Consider the following 16,010-nt stretch of genomic DNA (forward strand, 5'->3'; position numbering starts at 1 on the left):
CGCAAAGCTGCTCTTTTCTGGTTTAGGGTTTCTTTTTTAATACCACCTCAGTGAGTAACGTAGTACATCTGTTCAGCTTACATCAAAACACTCAACAGTATAACATAAAAATGAAACATGATTAAAGGGTTCACACCAGCAGAGACCTGGCATGCTGGGCCAAATGCATACAGGGATTTATCAGAACCCCTGCTCCCAAGCTATTTGCTGCTCAAAAGATACATTTAATGGAATATATCTTCCGCTCAGCACTGCATGTGTGCGTACAAGACCATGTGCATGCATAAGAATGTGGTGTTCCCATTGCAATTAGTGGGAAGTGTTTCCTGTTTAAATGTGTTCATGCATGATTAGGCTGTTTGGGGGGAGTAGACTGCCCTTGTAAGGTGGGGTAATCACTGGGGTAATGTGGATGACCATCTATACATCAGACAGGGTTTAACTGACTGGGTGTGGAGCTAGGTATACATTTTCAAAATGCAATGAATCACGAGGCAGATATCAAACAGTCTCACAGCCTTAACATCTAATGCCAATGCCAATGCCCATCCATCAGCTGATACAGCAGGCGAGGCAATTGGCACTGCAGCTGTAGGGTATTTTCCATTCCATTAAACAAACGGTCTACAGTGTACATTGTTTGCAGTAGTAGTTTTGACATTTATTAAGTGGTAGCAACATAAGTCTTCTATTCCAGATATCAATGTATGGATAGAGATGTACTTGTGTATTACAAAGCATTCCTGTCTGCCACAAAACATGGCTTTCTCGGTGTTGGCATCATTAAGCGCCCCCTCCATGATGTATGGTGCATGGTGAAGGACATTGGCACCCGGCGGCTCTATGATCAGTCCATCTTATCTGCTCAGGTGCATCAGAGAGCCAGCAGCGGAATCCAGCTTGGTGAGTTGTTTCACTATGTATGTCTGACCGCCATAGTAAACATGCTGTTTCAACAAAATTAATGTAAATAGCTTTATGTGTAATTTCTAAATAAATTTTTATACTTACAGCATGGGCAAATGATGCACATATGTCTCAAATCATGATGTCACTCCTCTATATCCCAAATAAAACATGCACTGCTAGTCAGCCCGTTTACAGAAGAAGGGAACAAACATGGTTAAGACAGGGCCACCGAAACAAACGTTTGCAGGGAACACCAAACTGATAGTCAAAAGCAATGACAACACATTTGCAGCTGAAGTTTGTTCTTCTGAGCTGTTGATTCTGATATATATATAATTCTAGTCTCTCCTAACTTTGTTTCAGTGCACGTAGTGAACAATATGTCGCTCTGCTACCTGAAGCAACCAAGGGATTTCTGCTGCATTGCTGTGGAGTCCAAAGAGGTAAGAGTAATGAACTTTCTTGCACATATCGTATAGAATGAGTATGTTGAACCACTCTGTAGATTCAGTGCAGAACGCAACCTCTACAGATCATCCCGACTCCATTCCTATCCAAGCCGTCCTCTACTACTTTCACTTCCCCTTCTCCTTTTGTACCAGTTTGTTGTGTGCAATTTTAAGCTTTTTTTTTCTTTTTTTTTTTCACCGACACTGATGGCGCTATATAAATAAATGATACGCAAGACGCCGACAGAGAAAGTGCTCCTTGCGGCTCATTGTACTGCCCACCAGCCTTACAGAAATACAATAAAGCAAATCAATTGTTCAGGTTGACCAGTCTTTATTGCTATATCTCTCTTCAGGCTGTTGACAGAATTATTATTTTTCAGGACAATACTTACAGCTTGTGCTTTCAGTCCTTGTATGATGAGAGCATGCCTCGCCCAAGTAACGATACAGTAAGAGGCGAGATCTTACCCAGTGCGTGGGTCCTACAGGCTGACTGTATCAATGGAGAGACTGTTACAAGAGTCATTTACATGGTCCAGGTAGGTCCCACATGCCTAGGGCTCGTGGAAGCTACGGTTCCACCCTATGGGTACTCTTGTAAGTTGTGTTAAAGTAGAGGGGAAAAACTTCAATTCTTAAAACAGACCTAAAAATACATAAAGGTACCAAATGAAAGAAAAGGCCGTTTTTGATCTAGTTAAGTGGGAACTTTTACACAACTTGTTCTATAAATCCCCTTTTTCATTGTAACTGGAGACTGCAAAGCTGTAAAGAATCTTGGTTGTTGGCCACCATCTTCTTGGCATGATGGCAATTATTTACATGTAAATATGAAAATATTTAGGTTGATTATTTTGTGCCACAGGTTGACCTCGGAGCTCCCACCATCCCTTCCAGGCTTCTTAGTGTTGCTGCCAAGCGTCAGCCTCTGGTCATAGCAAGTCTGGCAAAATTTCTTTCCAAGTAACGCACTACTTCTGGGTTGGCTTTATCATAACACAAAGCAGACATATGGCAAGCATGTCACCACGTGACCAGCAATGGCAAATGGGAATTCAACCTTAACTGCCAAACACAATTACCAACGCAAGAGACACTGTTCGACCCTATGAAGAAGGTTACAATGGCAGCTATTTGTAAAATCTGAATACGAAATCCAGACAATCATTTAATTAATCCTTGTGAAGCAATGATCACAAGTAAATTACTTTGCACAAAGCATAGCAGGAGGTAGGCAACACTAACACACGTTACAATATATTACAAAAGGAAGGGGGATGTTTTATGTTCCACAGACTTGTGCAATGGCGCGAGAACAAAAGGTAACAGCCCTACTGTAATAGACCTACATATTACTGATTTAACTTGATGTTTGATATTTTACATTCAGAACCTATCTTGTCCTAAGGAAATTTAAATCTCGATAATGTATTTTTTTTTTTACACATTTCTGTTCTGATCATGGCCCACGACACCACAGGCCAGCAGCGTGACAGGGTGTTTTTTCCTACTTACATTTCCCTTTAAGTAAGAATAAGACACTTTTAAGCAGACCTACCTATGAAAAGGTGAATAAGTTGTGCCAATAGTATTACATGTACCTTAAACTATAGATTCAAATAATGGCATCACATGTAATGATTAATTCACACCTTGGGCCAGGTATATCGATCACTAAGTGCAACACAAACACTTTGGATGTACACATCTGTCTGAACCACTGATTTGTAATGGTGTGGGTGTGTGTGTGTATATACATATTATATAGACACACGGGAATCCTGTCTTTTCAATACTACCCCAGACTAACGTGCAATGCAATGTCCCTTGTAAAATAAGGCATCAAAAGGTTTACAAGCTATCTTCCCTACCCCATTATTTTGGTTTGTTTGCTCTTGAAGGATAAAGTTTTCTGTACAGTGCAATAAAAGATTTATTTTTCTATGTATACAATTTTATAAGCTTACAATCTTAAGTTATTTACATTATATATGTATATCCTTACCTTTGATTTACAATCTGTACATGTATCTAAATATATTGATACAAATATCTGAAGCATCGTTTTGTGGTTATTCTTCTTTAACGAGACAGAAAAATATAGAAGTACATACATGTAAAAATACATTTTAACATAAGAAAACGAAACAGCAAATATTTATTTTCTCTGTAGTAACTAAGGCCATAGAACATGTTTATGACAGCCAAAAGAAAATCAATACAATAAAAAGCCCACAGCTTTACTATATAAATAAATGTAAAAATAGATCTGTAGGTGCAAGACTAAGTTTAAATCGAATGGCAGCTTCATTCAGTTACATGCACGATACCACCAAGGCACACAATCAATAGCAGGAACAGGCAGCCTGCGATTTTCCACCCTGTTATGAATAACAGCATGTTTTAATACTTTCATGTGCACGTTAAAATCAGGACAGGGGACTTATATAAGATTATATATTTATCAAAATTGTTAAAAAGATGCTTAAGACCGAGAAAAAGCTTACCAGCATAAACAATATGTGCTCCATGTTCATTGACTCAACACTAGCTTCTTATGTTCGAAGTGTGCCAAAAGTCTTGCCAAATTGGGTTAAAGCCCTATGCTGAGTGCATAGCTTGTTGCATCTTTTAAGACCCAAAGATGTCAAATGTAAATTTTGTGCAGCAGAGGCCGAGCAACCTCTTCAGTGAATTAACTAAGTGTATTTGCAAAACTTGGAATCTGACCTCAAATAATTTGTCTACTTTTTAAAAACCAGCCGCTTGTGACAACAATAGTGATAAACAAGAACAGTGAAACAATAGACTAACAGAGGAAGTATATGAAGCTACGCATCACGTTAGCAGATATGCTCATAAACAGATACAGTCTGCAAAATGTCTTCCAATGCATGAGTGTGAGTTTACATTCCCAACATATTTAAGATTCTATGTTATAGTGCTCTCTTCGTGGGTTAATGTGACACCAATATTTTTTGTGCATTCAGGCGGTGAAAGTATTTGACAACCTATTCTTTGGCAGAAAGGCACTATAATCTGTCCCCATTCACTATTACAGATAATGCAAAACTACCTCAGAGCAGGCAGTTTCATGGAGGAGTGTTTGCAGAGTTCATTGCAAGGGTTAAAAAAACCCAGCAGAACAAAAACAGAACAATCACAATACAAACTATTCCATGTTGAATCTTGCCCCCTCCTCACAAATATACAGAAAACAAAATTGCTGAAAGAGTGCTTATTTCAATACTGTGTGTGGGGAAAAAAACGATTTTAAAGTTCAGTATTAACAATATTTTTTTTTTTTTAAAGTGTTGTTTGCAATAAAATAAAAGTGTGATATTGCATACCGTGGCCAGGTTTTCAAAATCTAGGCTGCAAGGTCCTGGGAAACTCCAAACACGTTTAGTTGATTCATGACACGAACATTGGCGGTTCAATTATTTAAGATAAAAATATATTCCTAACAAAGTATGTAATAGAAATTCTTACCATGATAAGCAAAGAATTCATATAAAGATATTGGCATTGTTATACGAGATTCTTGTGCATGGTCGCCTGCAATGCCAGTATTCAGCAGAGATGGCTTCATGAAGCAACTACCGTCTCTCAGCGAAGAACTCGTGTAGCAGCATCAGAATGCTCCGGCAGGTCATCCAGGAAATTTAGCTTTGAGCAGTAACTCTTGCAATTGTTTGCGGAACAAGCTCGCACGTTGCATCCTTCTCATCACTTCCATTCTCTGGTGTATAAGCTACACACGTGGCCTCCAGCTCCACCAGGAAATCCTACAAACAAGAGAGATCTATTTTTGGATGTTCTGAGCAAGGTTGTTTCCGTAGACTCAGGACTAACAAGGAAGCCAGTTGACTCGGGAAATTTGGGTTAAGTGGTACTAGGAGAGTAGTTAATTTACTGTTATGATGGAAAGCTCACCAAAGTGCATTTGTACTCCTGAAGGTTGCGCATGTGGTGTACTACAGCCTCAGCTTTCATAAGTCCTCGATGAACAATGCCACGTAGCAAGAAGACGAACATGCCCCACTGCAATACAAATAGAGAACAAAAGTGTCCATGCGACAATGGTTTGGACATATGATCTGTGCCATAAATGCATACTAGTAATGGAGGGAATGAAGTTTGGAATCAAGCTATACTTGTTCGATTGATTGAAAAACCTTTTTACAAACTAGTCTGTCACCTCAACTCCAAACAGTGCAAGATTTCTGCTTATACGAGCACCAAGTACTTTATGTGGAAGGACACGCTTTAAAAAAAAAAAATTAAACCGTTGATGTTCCTGGAGGAAGAAGCCAAATGGCAAACGATCTAGGAATCTAAGATTTAGGGGTAATTATTTCTGAGGATTTAAAGGTAAGCAGACAATGCAGTAGAGCAGCAGGTAATGCTAGCAGAATGCTTGGTTGTATAGCGAGAGGTATTAGCAGTAGAAATCACAGATCACTGGGAGTATTGTGTACAGTACTGGAGACCGTATCTCCAGAAGTATATAAAAAAGTTGGAGAAAGAAGGGCTACTAAAATGGTTCATGGATTACAAGATAAACCTTTCCAGGACAGGTTAAAGGATCTTAACCTATATAGCCTGGAAGAAAGACGTGACAGGGGGGGATATGATAGAAACATTTAAATACTTAAAGGGAATCAACAAGGTAAAGGAAGATATCTTATTTAAAAGGAGAAATACTACCACAAGAAGAGGACATAGCCATAAGCTAGAGGGGCAAAGGCTTAATGGTAACATCAGAAAATATTACTTTTCGGAAAGGGTAGTGGACGCATGGAATAGCCTTCCAGCAGAAGTGGTAGATGTTACAGTAAAGGCATTTAAGCAAGCATGGGATAGGCATAAGGCTAAGCTAGATATAGGATAAGGGCAGGTACTAAAGGAAAGTACTCTGGGTGGGCCTACTGGTTCTTATCTGCCGTCACATTCTACGTTTCTATGTCCGCATGCATTGATTTGAGGCGATATTATTGTAAATTTTGCACACTTCTTATGAGGGCAGAGTTCATTACAAAAAGGTATGTCAATGAGGAAATGCACCCTCCATCTTGTCTTGAGCCCCTCAGTAAATCTCACCGTGTGCGCCTGGATGTTTGCAACAAGGCCGCTATTCCTCTGGCTAAACAGCAGCTGTACAGGGACAGCTACCCTGAAGTCTTTCTCCCAAAGTGAGAGTAACACCGTCAGGAGCTCACAAATACCCTCTTTCTTGTCATCTGTCCCATCTGCAGGTGACTCGGGGAAACCCAGGACTGGCATCTGGTCTGATACTGCAGATATGAAGCAGGAGAAATAAAACTCCTTAGATCAACACACAATGTGGGGTCAGAGTCAAAAACTTTCGCAGCTATAAAAGTTCTACTTTCTCCACACATTCTCACCTAACAGACAGGCCAGCTCCACGCTGTACTTTGCAAGGTGCTGCTCTGCTAGTGGATACAAATACTATAAAGAATGAAAAAAAATTACTTGTGACTGTTCAAAAGGACAATCCATCTGGCATTAGCAGTAACCTAGAATTTAAATCACAAACTGCGTCAGACTTTTCACCTAATTAATCAGACATTGTTACACATCTGTGCGTTCATTCAAATGTATCGGTATATTTTGTCAATGTATAGAACATGATATAGCTTTCATATACATCAACAGCAGACACATTACTAGCAGCATGGCAGTACTAGCACCGGGCATTTCTAAGAAAAGCGTAACTTCAAGCTACGCTATTATCCTGACGAGAAGTTGAATATGTGGGACAGAGTAAATAGATAAGGGGGAGGGATTTGTTTATTTGCAAACCCTAAACCTAAGCCCAGTATTAAGGAAGATGTGCAGGATGACAGTAGTAATGTGGAGACGCTGTGGGTGGAGATAAACCTAGATAGTAGAAAGAGTCACACATTACTTGTGGGTGTATGCTACAAGCCTAGTGATTGTCTGGATAGTGGTCAGGCGTTGAAATATATTTTGGCTAGTGCAAACAAAAAATGATATCATGAAAAGTGCTCCAGAAAAAATGCCGCAAACACTAAAGGTATTTTAGAGCTTCCTATGGTTGAGTGAAGGGAATAGAACGGCTGAAAGCACCAGCAGAGTGGGCAGGAGTATTCAGGTTCACAAATGGATACAAGACAGTCACCTCTAGCTTAGAATGTGTCCTGTGCAGCTGCAAAGAATAATCAAATGCTGAATTAATCTATGCTGAAGGCTAGAAGACTTCTGTAAAGAATATCCCAATAGCTATTGTGATGCTTGCACAGCCCTTCCAGACTTCAACGCACACAACCAAAAATGGTGGTTTGGAGTAAAGATGTTTATTTACAGTCTGGCCCAGTAGATTTATACAGCATGTTTGACCTAAGAAATTGCAAGGCTAATAATACTTCTGAATCTGTAAAATTATTAAACAATTCAAGAAGCACCATCATTACCTTCCTGCACCCGAGAGTCTCGGATAACCGACTGAAAAGATTCTTGAGATGCTGGTAGGCCACATGTTCTCCTTTGTCACGCGGTCCAACCGAAACACACAGGATATCCTGCACACAAATGTGACGAGGTTACATGTACAGCTCTAATAACCGCTTTTCACCGCCTCTCAGTACAGATTATAAGCATGAGTGGCACCACTGATAGGCCTAACTATGGACACAGCCTCCCATCTCTGCCCATTCGTACCTTTTGCTGATCCGTAGGAGGCAGCCAAGATGTGTTCATGCATGTAATACAAGAGTCTACCTTGCAACAATATATATCACATATCCTTCTTTAAGAATATTTAGCATTTCCATACACTACTAATTATACACAAGGCCAGATGTGCAACCCCAGTCTTATGCATATTTGATGGGTTACCTTAAAGTCATTAAGGATCTTGGAAGGCATGGACACCTGATGCTTACAGCCCTCCACACAATCCATCTTCACATCCTTGCTGATTGATGATGTCATATTGTGCAACTTCACCATACAACTGAAAGCAGCTTTCACTTCTCTTTTGATAAGTGCTATAATGGACAGCATAAAGCATAGGTTTGTGATCAGTCAGTGAACCACGGTAATGTACCGATTCCTCCCCATATTTTAAAATGCCTGCGAAATACGTACAATGGCTGATATGCATAAATACAGTAAAAGAGGTCCTTAACCCCTTTGTGACAATGGTTGATTTTATTTTTTGTACCCTTCATGCTCCATGTACCCCCTTTGTGCTCGTATTTAGCTGTAATTTTCTATATTGTTTTTTGTTTTGTTTAGTTTTTTGGTTTTTTTTAGGACAAAATGGCTTTCTTTAGATGTCGTTATTTTGATTGTATCATAAAATATGGTTAAAATTGATAAAGGACTTTTTCTGACATACTTGAAAAATCTTTTCCTTATCTACAAAAACTAGTGAAAAAACCTGCAAAATAGATTCTACTATTTGTCCTGAGTTTAGAAATACCCAGTGGTTTTATGTTTTTTTTTTCTGCACATTATGGGGCAATAACTGCAAGTAGCATTTTGCTATTTCCAAACCATTTTTTCCAAATCCTAATTCTTCACCACGTGCTATTGCAATTTAGCCCATCAAACCATATATTTGAAGACAAGACACCCCATGGTATTTCAAATGCTGGTATTTTAACTCTTTCCATGCACTAATTTTACCACCTGTCTTTGTCAAACTTTTTTTTTTTCCATTTTACTTCAGGTGTGAATTTACACCAATATGTGTTCAGCAACATCTCCCGAGTACAGTGCTACCCCCCCCATGCATTTTTTTTGGAGCTGGAAAGTTCCCTCGATGGTGACATCAGTGGAAAATTATTTTTACATGTTACCCTTTTTTTTTTTTTTTTTTACTAATCACATTGTGTATAGAAAGCTGGGATCCATTGACTTGCATGGTTGAATGCAGTACCTGTATTCAATCTGCAAGGGAGAGACCCTCTTGGAAACTATCACAGCAACACCATTTGGGTGAAGAATGCGACCACACTGTGGCTTAACTACCTGAAATATTGGAATTTAACCAGGTGCAGGCCTTCTCTATAGCCAGGGTGACTGCAATTTCTTCTGCACTGCGGAGAACCTGGTGAGAGATGCATTAACTATAAGTGTTGATTAAAATAAATACAATATAATAACTTAAAACAAAAAGTGAATTTATCACTTTTGTAACTAATTGCAGCAGTAGAATTAACATTCCTAGTAATGCTGAATGCTCTAAACCGTCCCCAAAATCACTAATAGAAAAAAGGTGAGATTTTTATAAAATGCAAAAAACATGCATCAATAAGTTGTTACCATAGAAAAAGCTTTTCAAAAATGTTTATGTGGTTAAACTCAGGAAAAAAATAGAACAGCGGAATTGCTAAGGTTTATTTACTTAAACTAGTGCAATTAATGTTTTCTCTAAGTGATACTACGCCTTTAACTGAGTATTTAATCAACAGACAAAATCTACCTACCCATATGGATATCTCTTCGGGCAATAAAACTTTTATAGCCTCTGGTACCTTTTTCTTGCAGTATCTAGAAAAAGAAAAAAAAAGTCTATGTACCAGATTTATCTGGAGTATCATAATGGCCATAAGAACTATAATATGCTCTCTCATCATGAAGAAGAAAACGTTGGGTAGGGGCCTGGATATTGGGACATATTGTTTGCATCCTCAACGTGAAGGTTCTGCTCTGTCATTCTAAGGCAAAAGAGGACAACTTTCTGACTCTTCTGGAATACAGAGAAGACTTTTGGTCCAAATTATGGACACGTGGGGTTATGCCGATTAGAAGGACTAAATTAGAAAATATATCCAAGTGTTCATTTGCTCTACAACCAGGCTAAGGGCTCATTTGAGGGATGCAATATAAAGCCTAGACTTACTTTCTACTTGCTTCACCCAAATAATCACATACGGGATAAGTACATAGAGTGAAAATGTGCTTAGCTGGAAGCTACTGTACAAGAGGGCGCACCTCGTCAGCAGATGCATAAAGCAAATGCAAATGGCCACGCTGGAGAACAAATTAGAAACTCTAATGGGGACAAACAAATCCCTATGAGGAAACATTATTGTTCTCTACCTATTACTTTTTAGGATGTACAGCCCTGGCCAAAAGTTTTGAAAATGACACAAAACCTCTGCAATCCGCCCTGGAATGCTGTCAATTAACTTCTGGGCCACATCCTGATTGATGGCAGCCCATTCTTGCATAATCAATGCTTGGATTTTGTCAGAATTTGTGAGTTCTTGTTTGTCCATTCGCCTCTTGAGGATTGACCACATTAAGGCCTGGGGAGTTTCCTGGCCATGGACCCAAAATTTAAATGTTTTGTCCCCACAGACACTTAGTTATCATTTTTGCCTTATGGCAAGGTGCTCCATCATGCTGGGGCCAATCCCTGTAACTTTTGCAGAATATCAGTCTGTCCCTGATGTTTTTCCTGGAGAGAAGGGACTTCTTTGCTTCCCCTTCTTGACACCAGGCCATCCTCCAGAAGTCTTCCCCTCACGGTGTGTGCAGATATTCACACCTGCCTGCTGCCATTCCTGAGGTAGCTCTGCACTGGTGGCGCCCGATCTCGCAGCTAAATCAACTTTAGGAGACTGTCCAGGAGCTTGCTGAACTTTCTTGGACGCCCTGGCGCATTCTTTACAACAATTGAACATCTCTTCTTGAAGTTCTTGATGATCCGATAAATGATGGATTTATGTGCAATCTTACTAGCAGCAATATCCTTGCCTGTGAAGCTCTTTTTGTGCAAAGCCATTGCACATGTTTACTTGGAGTTTATGCAAATTGGCATCATCTAAACTGGGGCAGCAGACTTCGTGAAAATTCATATGTGCGCCATTCTCAATACCTTTGGCCACGATTGTATACATTTATGTAATAAGTTATCTTTTTACAGTAAATAGGACTATGGGGTTTATCTCCTTACTGTTTGCCTATATGCACAGACTGCCTGCCATCCCTGCAGAGCTCGGTCCATACATCCTCTAGAAGCTTGGTGTGGCTGGAACTGTCTTCTGTCACTTTGTCCTTCAAGATGACCTCTGCTCTTTTCACAAGGTCTGCCACTAAAGTAGCCCTGCAATTATACAGACATAAGAATAATAAATACCAACATGTACCCAGAACAGAACAGACTCCCAACTTCAGTTGCCATTAGGTAATTGGGACATTGCATAGTGTCGGTATTTTACTCATGCCAAAATAGACTAGGGCTCAGTTATGATATGGCAAGGATCTTTTTTATACATTTAACCACCACTAACTTTATGTGCTTAACGCAGTTGGATCCAATTCTCTCTGCCACAAACTCGACTGTTCTCCGTAGTGAGGGAGGCTGGTTGTGGAAGAAAGCTTGTTCGAGCTCAGCCTGTGTAAACAAGTGCACAATAAAAACGATTAAAGTAACGTAAATCATATCTACAAAAATATTAAATTGATAAGGATGGTTAACATAGCACCAGAGAGACATTACATAGTTTTAGGGATGTAATTTTACATAGAGGTATACATGGGACTCATTTCCAGTACATTGCAATAATTTTCCTTAGCATTGACATTCTATAGTTGGAATTTCTCACACTTTGTACAGTATTACTGTAAGCTAACAGCCTGCGATTTAAGTGGATATCTAATTGCACTTGTGTCAATCAGCAGTGCAGACCTTTAGTCTGCCTAAGTAGCGGTAGAGTAGGGATTTCTTTTAATCCTAAAGGTAGATTGAGGACTAACGTCCAGAACCTATGTTGTTTAAACAAGGTCGCCTATTGAATCCACAATAAACTCGGGCAGGATCTCGATGCTTGAGTGTAGAAAGATGATTCAATACCATTTTTACATTGGACATCATTGAAAAGACATAACCATATGATTGTATGAGTAAGTAAATCAATACAAGTTGGAAGAGAAGACAGGACATTCCAAGTTCCGCAAGCAGCGTCTAAAACCAGTACTGCGTTTACCTGGAGCTTTTTCTGTGTTAATGTCGGCTTAGGCATCAGGGGCTCTGCAGCAGTAGGTGTTATTTTTCTGATGAAACCACCATTCTTTGCTCCACAACCAGCCACAAAGGAGGTGAGTAACTTCCTCAGTTCTCCTGTAAAGCATAGACCCACATCTTATATAAAAAATAAATAATAATGAGGAATTATTTTTTTTCCACGCATAAACAAAGAGCTAATAAAATGCACCTAATACCCGATTTGGATGCCATAAAAATATATAATTCTTAACACTGGGGTATAACAAATAGGGCTGCAACTAACGATTATTTTCATAATCTATTAGTAGGCCGATAATGTTTTCCATTAATCCAATATTAATATGCACATTTTTTATTTAAAATAATTTAATGAACCAACTGCAGAATAAAAAATTCTTTACATTAACGTGATATTGTACTCTGCACACAACACTTGTCTCTATCACAATGGCGTTTCTCTGATCACCTCCTTATTTTACTGTCATAATAAAAGCTATATTTTAAAAGGTACAAGAACCCAAACACAATATTTCTCAAACTACGTTTTAATACCTAAAAGTTTTACTAGTAAATATTAATTCCCATGTAAACTATTTTTTCATATTTAATAAAAAACTATGATTGAGAAAAATGCATTTCTTGTTTGTATTTCCTTTTATATGCCACTCTGGCGCCCTGATAAGCCTTATACCCCATATGTGGCCCCCAGACATGGCTCCGTGCTCTAGAATCCCTGGTGTCTAGTGTAGGCAGCCAGCGGACATGTGCACAATGCGCATAGATAACCTCTGCTGGTGCAGGAGCGGAGTTTGTCTGCGCGCATCACACAGGCGTCCACCGGCTGCTAGAGAGGAGGATCCAGGTATTTGCTCTGGGAAAAAAAAAACATTCGATATTCAAAAAAAAAAAAAAAAAAAAAATAGATTCAACTAATCAATATAATATAATTGATTATATTGATTAATTGTTGCAGCCCTAAAAACAAATGCATACAGACCCATTACTTTATATTAATAAGATAAAAAAAAACGTATCACTGTAAAGGATGGGAGCTACAGTTAAAATTCAATTATGCCTGGGAAACAGAAGGATGACCACAATATAAAATTAAATTATAATAAGATTTTCTTAAAGGTAAATAAAAGAGGAGCACTCAACAAGGGGGAAAGGAGCTTTATGGTATTGAGTGAACACTTGCAGCGGACTTGTTTTAGACTTAGTTTGATTGAGCCTAAAGAAACTATTGTGAAGGTACCCTTTGGCAGAGTTCACAATTCCCCATTTTAACATATTTCGTGCCAAGGACATGCTGTGATAAATTGTTCCATAGGAGATAAGATTTAAACTACCTTCTGTGACATACATGTCATTATAATCATCACTACATAGTGGGTAGATTGAATTGTATTTTGGACCATTTTAAGAATGGCTCAGTAGCATAATCCTGCATACCGTCATGGAATGCTTTAGGGAACAAGTGAATACCAAGCCGGAAATAAAGTATGCAATCCATCAATACTCACTTCATTATTGGTAATGCCAAGAAACAGAAAAGGCATCAATATAATATAACTCACCAAGGTAAGGACAGCAGCTATACAGCAGTTGCAGATCCACCAAAGGAACAGAATCCTATTAAAAAGAAAACCAAACATTATATATGAAAACAAGCCGTTATAGGAAAACAAAAGGGAGTAAAATACCACATAAAACCAATTGACAGATCAAAAAAAAAAAAAAAAAAAAAAAAAAAAAAAAAAAACACAATCCAAAAATATGAGACACATAATATGGTTGACCTTTTCATGGCTTGTGAGGTTCCAGCATAATCTCGCGCCATGTTTTATTGTCATAAAGTGCAACCCCTCCCCAGAAGCAAAATATTATAATCCTTTTATGATGGAATTTCTGAAGCGGAGAGAAACAATCCCTCCCTGAAATACCGTATTTGCTCGATTATAAAACGACCCTGATTATAAGACGACCCCCCAAAATCTGAATATTAATTTAGGAAAAAAAGAAAAGCCTGAATATAAGACGACCCTAAAGGATAAAAGTTTTACCAGTAAATGTTAATTCATGTAAACTATTACATTTTTTAATAAAAGCTATGATTGAGAAAAATATTTTTTTGTTTTTATTTCCTTGTATTTTCCAACCTGCCCCCCAGTTACGCACATCTGCCCCCAGGCTTGCCACTCCAATATGGCACTGTGGCCCATGATATGCCTTTTAACCCTCTATATGCCACTGTGCCCCATGATATGCCTTTTAACCCCCTATGTGCAACTCTGCCTCCAGAAATGCCTTATACCCCCCCTATATGCCACTCTGGCATTTAGGGGGTTAAAAGGCATATTATGGGGGAGAGTGGCATATAGGGAGGTATAAGGCATTTCAGGAGGCAGAGTGGCGTTCAGGGGGTTAAAAGGCATTTCATAGAGCACTCTGCCTCCAGAAATGCCCTATTTAACACTCCCCCCACACACACTTAACGGGGCTTCCAATTTCCTGCTGTATACCGGGGCAGCAGTCTTCCTTCTGTCTCCCCCCCCATTTAAAACCCACCCCACCCCACACACACTTACCGGTGCTTCCAATTTCCTGCTGTATACCGGGGCAGCAGTCTTTCTTCTGTCTCCCCCCCATTTAACACTCCACCCCACCAGACTTTCCCCGGTTGTCAGAGATCAGAGTTCCCCGCACCGGTGCGGCACCGGCACGGGGAACTCTGATCTCTGACAGTCAGGGAAGGTCTGCGCGATGGACGCAGACAACCCCCGCTGCTCGCCACACCTCCTTCCGGCTGCAGCGTAAGTTGTCTACGCGGATCGCGTGGAAGTCAACCCGCTACCCCGGTATACAGCAGGAAATTGGAAGCACCGGTAAGTGTGTGGGGGAGACAGAAGGATCCAGGTCCCCTGCAGCGGTGCGGGGGATCTGGAACTTAGGCTCATAGTCAGACCTCTATTTGAGGTCTGATTATAAGACGACCCCGATTAGAAGACGAGGGGTATTTTTCAGAGCATTTGCTCTGAAAAAACCTCGTCTTATAATCGAGCAAATACAGTAATTAAAAAGAAAAAACTCACCAGGCCCTGCATCACCACCACGGTGTTAATTGGGATGTCATCCCAAACTGTTTCATTGTTGAAGAAAAGTTCATCTGGTACTGGAGGAACCTTGGCCAAAGTAAGGACACATTAAACAGAAGCATATGCAAACAACCAAACTAGGCATCATCCCACTGATTCTGACGGCTATAAGAATGCCCTTTAAACTAAGATAAACTACGTATAAAAACTGAAAGTGAGGAAAACTCCCTATTGACTAATACATAACCCACGTATAAGGTTAACTAAACAGATTATTCTGTGTTATTTATTGATTTAAACAGGACATACGCAGTGTATCACATAACTCAAATGAGTTTATAATCTGGACGCTCTTGTATGGAAGAGATTAGGCAATGATAATTTCTTGAATATACTGTACCTGAAAAAGCCACCCCAAGACAGCAAGGATAAGAAGTTTATTCAGGAACCCCATATCGTTTTCGTCTGTCAGGATTAGCTTGTACCTGTGAGGAATTAGATATGTGAGATATCCACGCACCAAAGATTTGCTTCCGTCAATTCTAC

General features: G+C 39.4%; 2 protein-coding genes across 2 annotated transcripts in view; one reads left to right on the forward strand and one right to left on the reverse strand.

The window, feature by feature from the left end:
* STARD9 (StAR related lipid transfer domain containing 9) overlaps positions 1-2,691 on the forward strand; it is a 90,963-nt gene extending 88,272 nt beyond the window's left edge. The window contains exons 31-34 of the mRNA XM_053474460.1: positions 698-903; positions 1,273-1,352; positions 1,742-1,900; positions 2,227-2,691. Coding sequence (XP_053330435.1) covers positions 698-903; positions 1,273-1,352; positions 1,742-1,900; positions 2,227-2,328 — 547 coding nt within the window. The 3' untranslated portion in view covers positions 2,329-2,691. The remainder of the gene's footprint in view (positions 1-697; positions 904-1,272; positions 1,353-1,741; positions 1,901-2,226) is intronic.
* A 1,981-nt stretch (positions 2,692-4,672) lies between these two features.
* Positions 4,673-16,010, reverse strand: part of CDAN1 (codanin 1) — a 35,019-nt gene continuing 23,681 nt past the window's right edge. Inside the window, exons 15-28 of the mRNA XM_053475274.1 lie at positions 15,865-15,949; positions 15,462-15,551; positions 13,947-14,001; positions 12,350-12,483; positions 11,654-11,757; positions 11,317-11,466; positions 9,842-9,905; positions 9,384-9,462; positions 8,244-8,395; positions 7,820-7,927; positions 6,770-6,833; positions 6,465-6,658; positions 5,298-5,405; positions 4,673-5,149 (exon numbers count right to left, since the gene is read on the reverse strand). Coding sequence (XP_053331249.1) covers positions 5,027-5,149; positions 5,298-5,405; positions 6,465-6,658; positions 6,770-6,833; positions 7,820-7,927; positions 8,244-8,395; positions 9,384-9,462; positions 9,842-9,905; positions 11,317-11,466; positions 11,654-11,757; positions 12,350-12,483; positions 13,947-14,001; positions 15,462-15,551; positions 15,865-15,949 — 1,510 coding nt within the window. The 3' untranslated portion in view covers positions 4,673-5,026. The remainder of the gene's footprint in view (positions 5,150-5,297; positions 5,406-6,464; positions 6,659-6,769; positions 6,834-7,819; positions 7,928-8,243; positions 8,396-9,383; positions 9,463-9,841; positions 9,906-11,316; positions 11,467-11,653; positions 11,758-12,349; positions 12,484-13,946; positions 14,002-15,461; positions 15,552-15,864; positions 15,950-16,010) is intronic.

Source organism: Spea bombifrons, chromosome 9 (genome assembly GCF_027358695.1).
Source record: "Spea bombifrons isolate aSpeBom1 chromosome 9, aSpeBom1.2.pri, whole genome shotgun sequence".
Lineage (NCBI taxonomy): Eukaryota > Metazoa > Chordata > Amphibia > Anura > Pelobatidae > Spea > Spea bombifrons.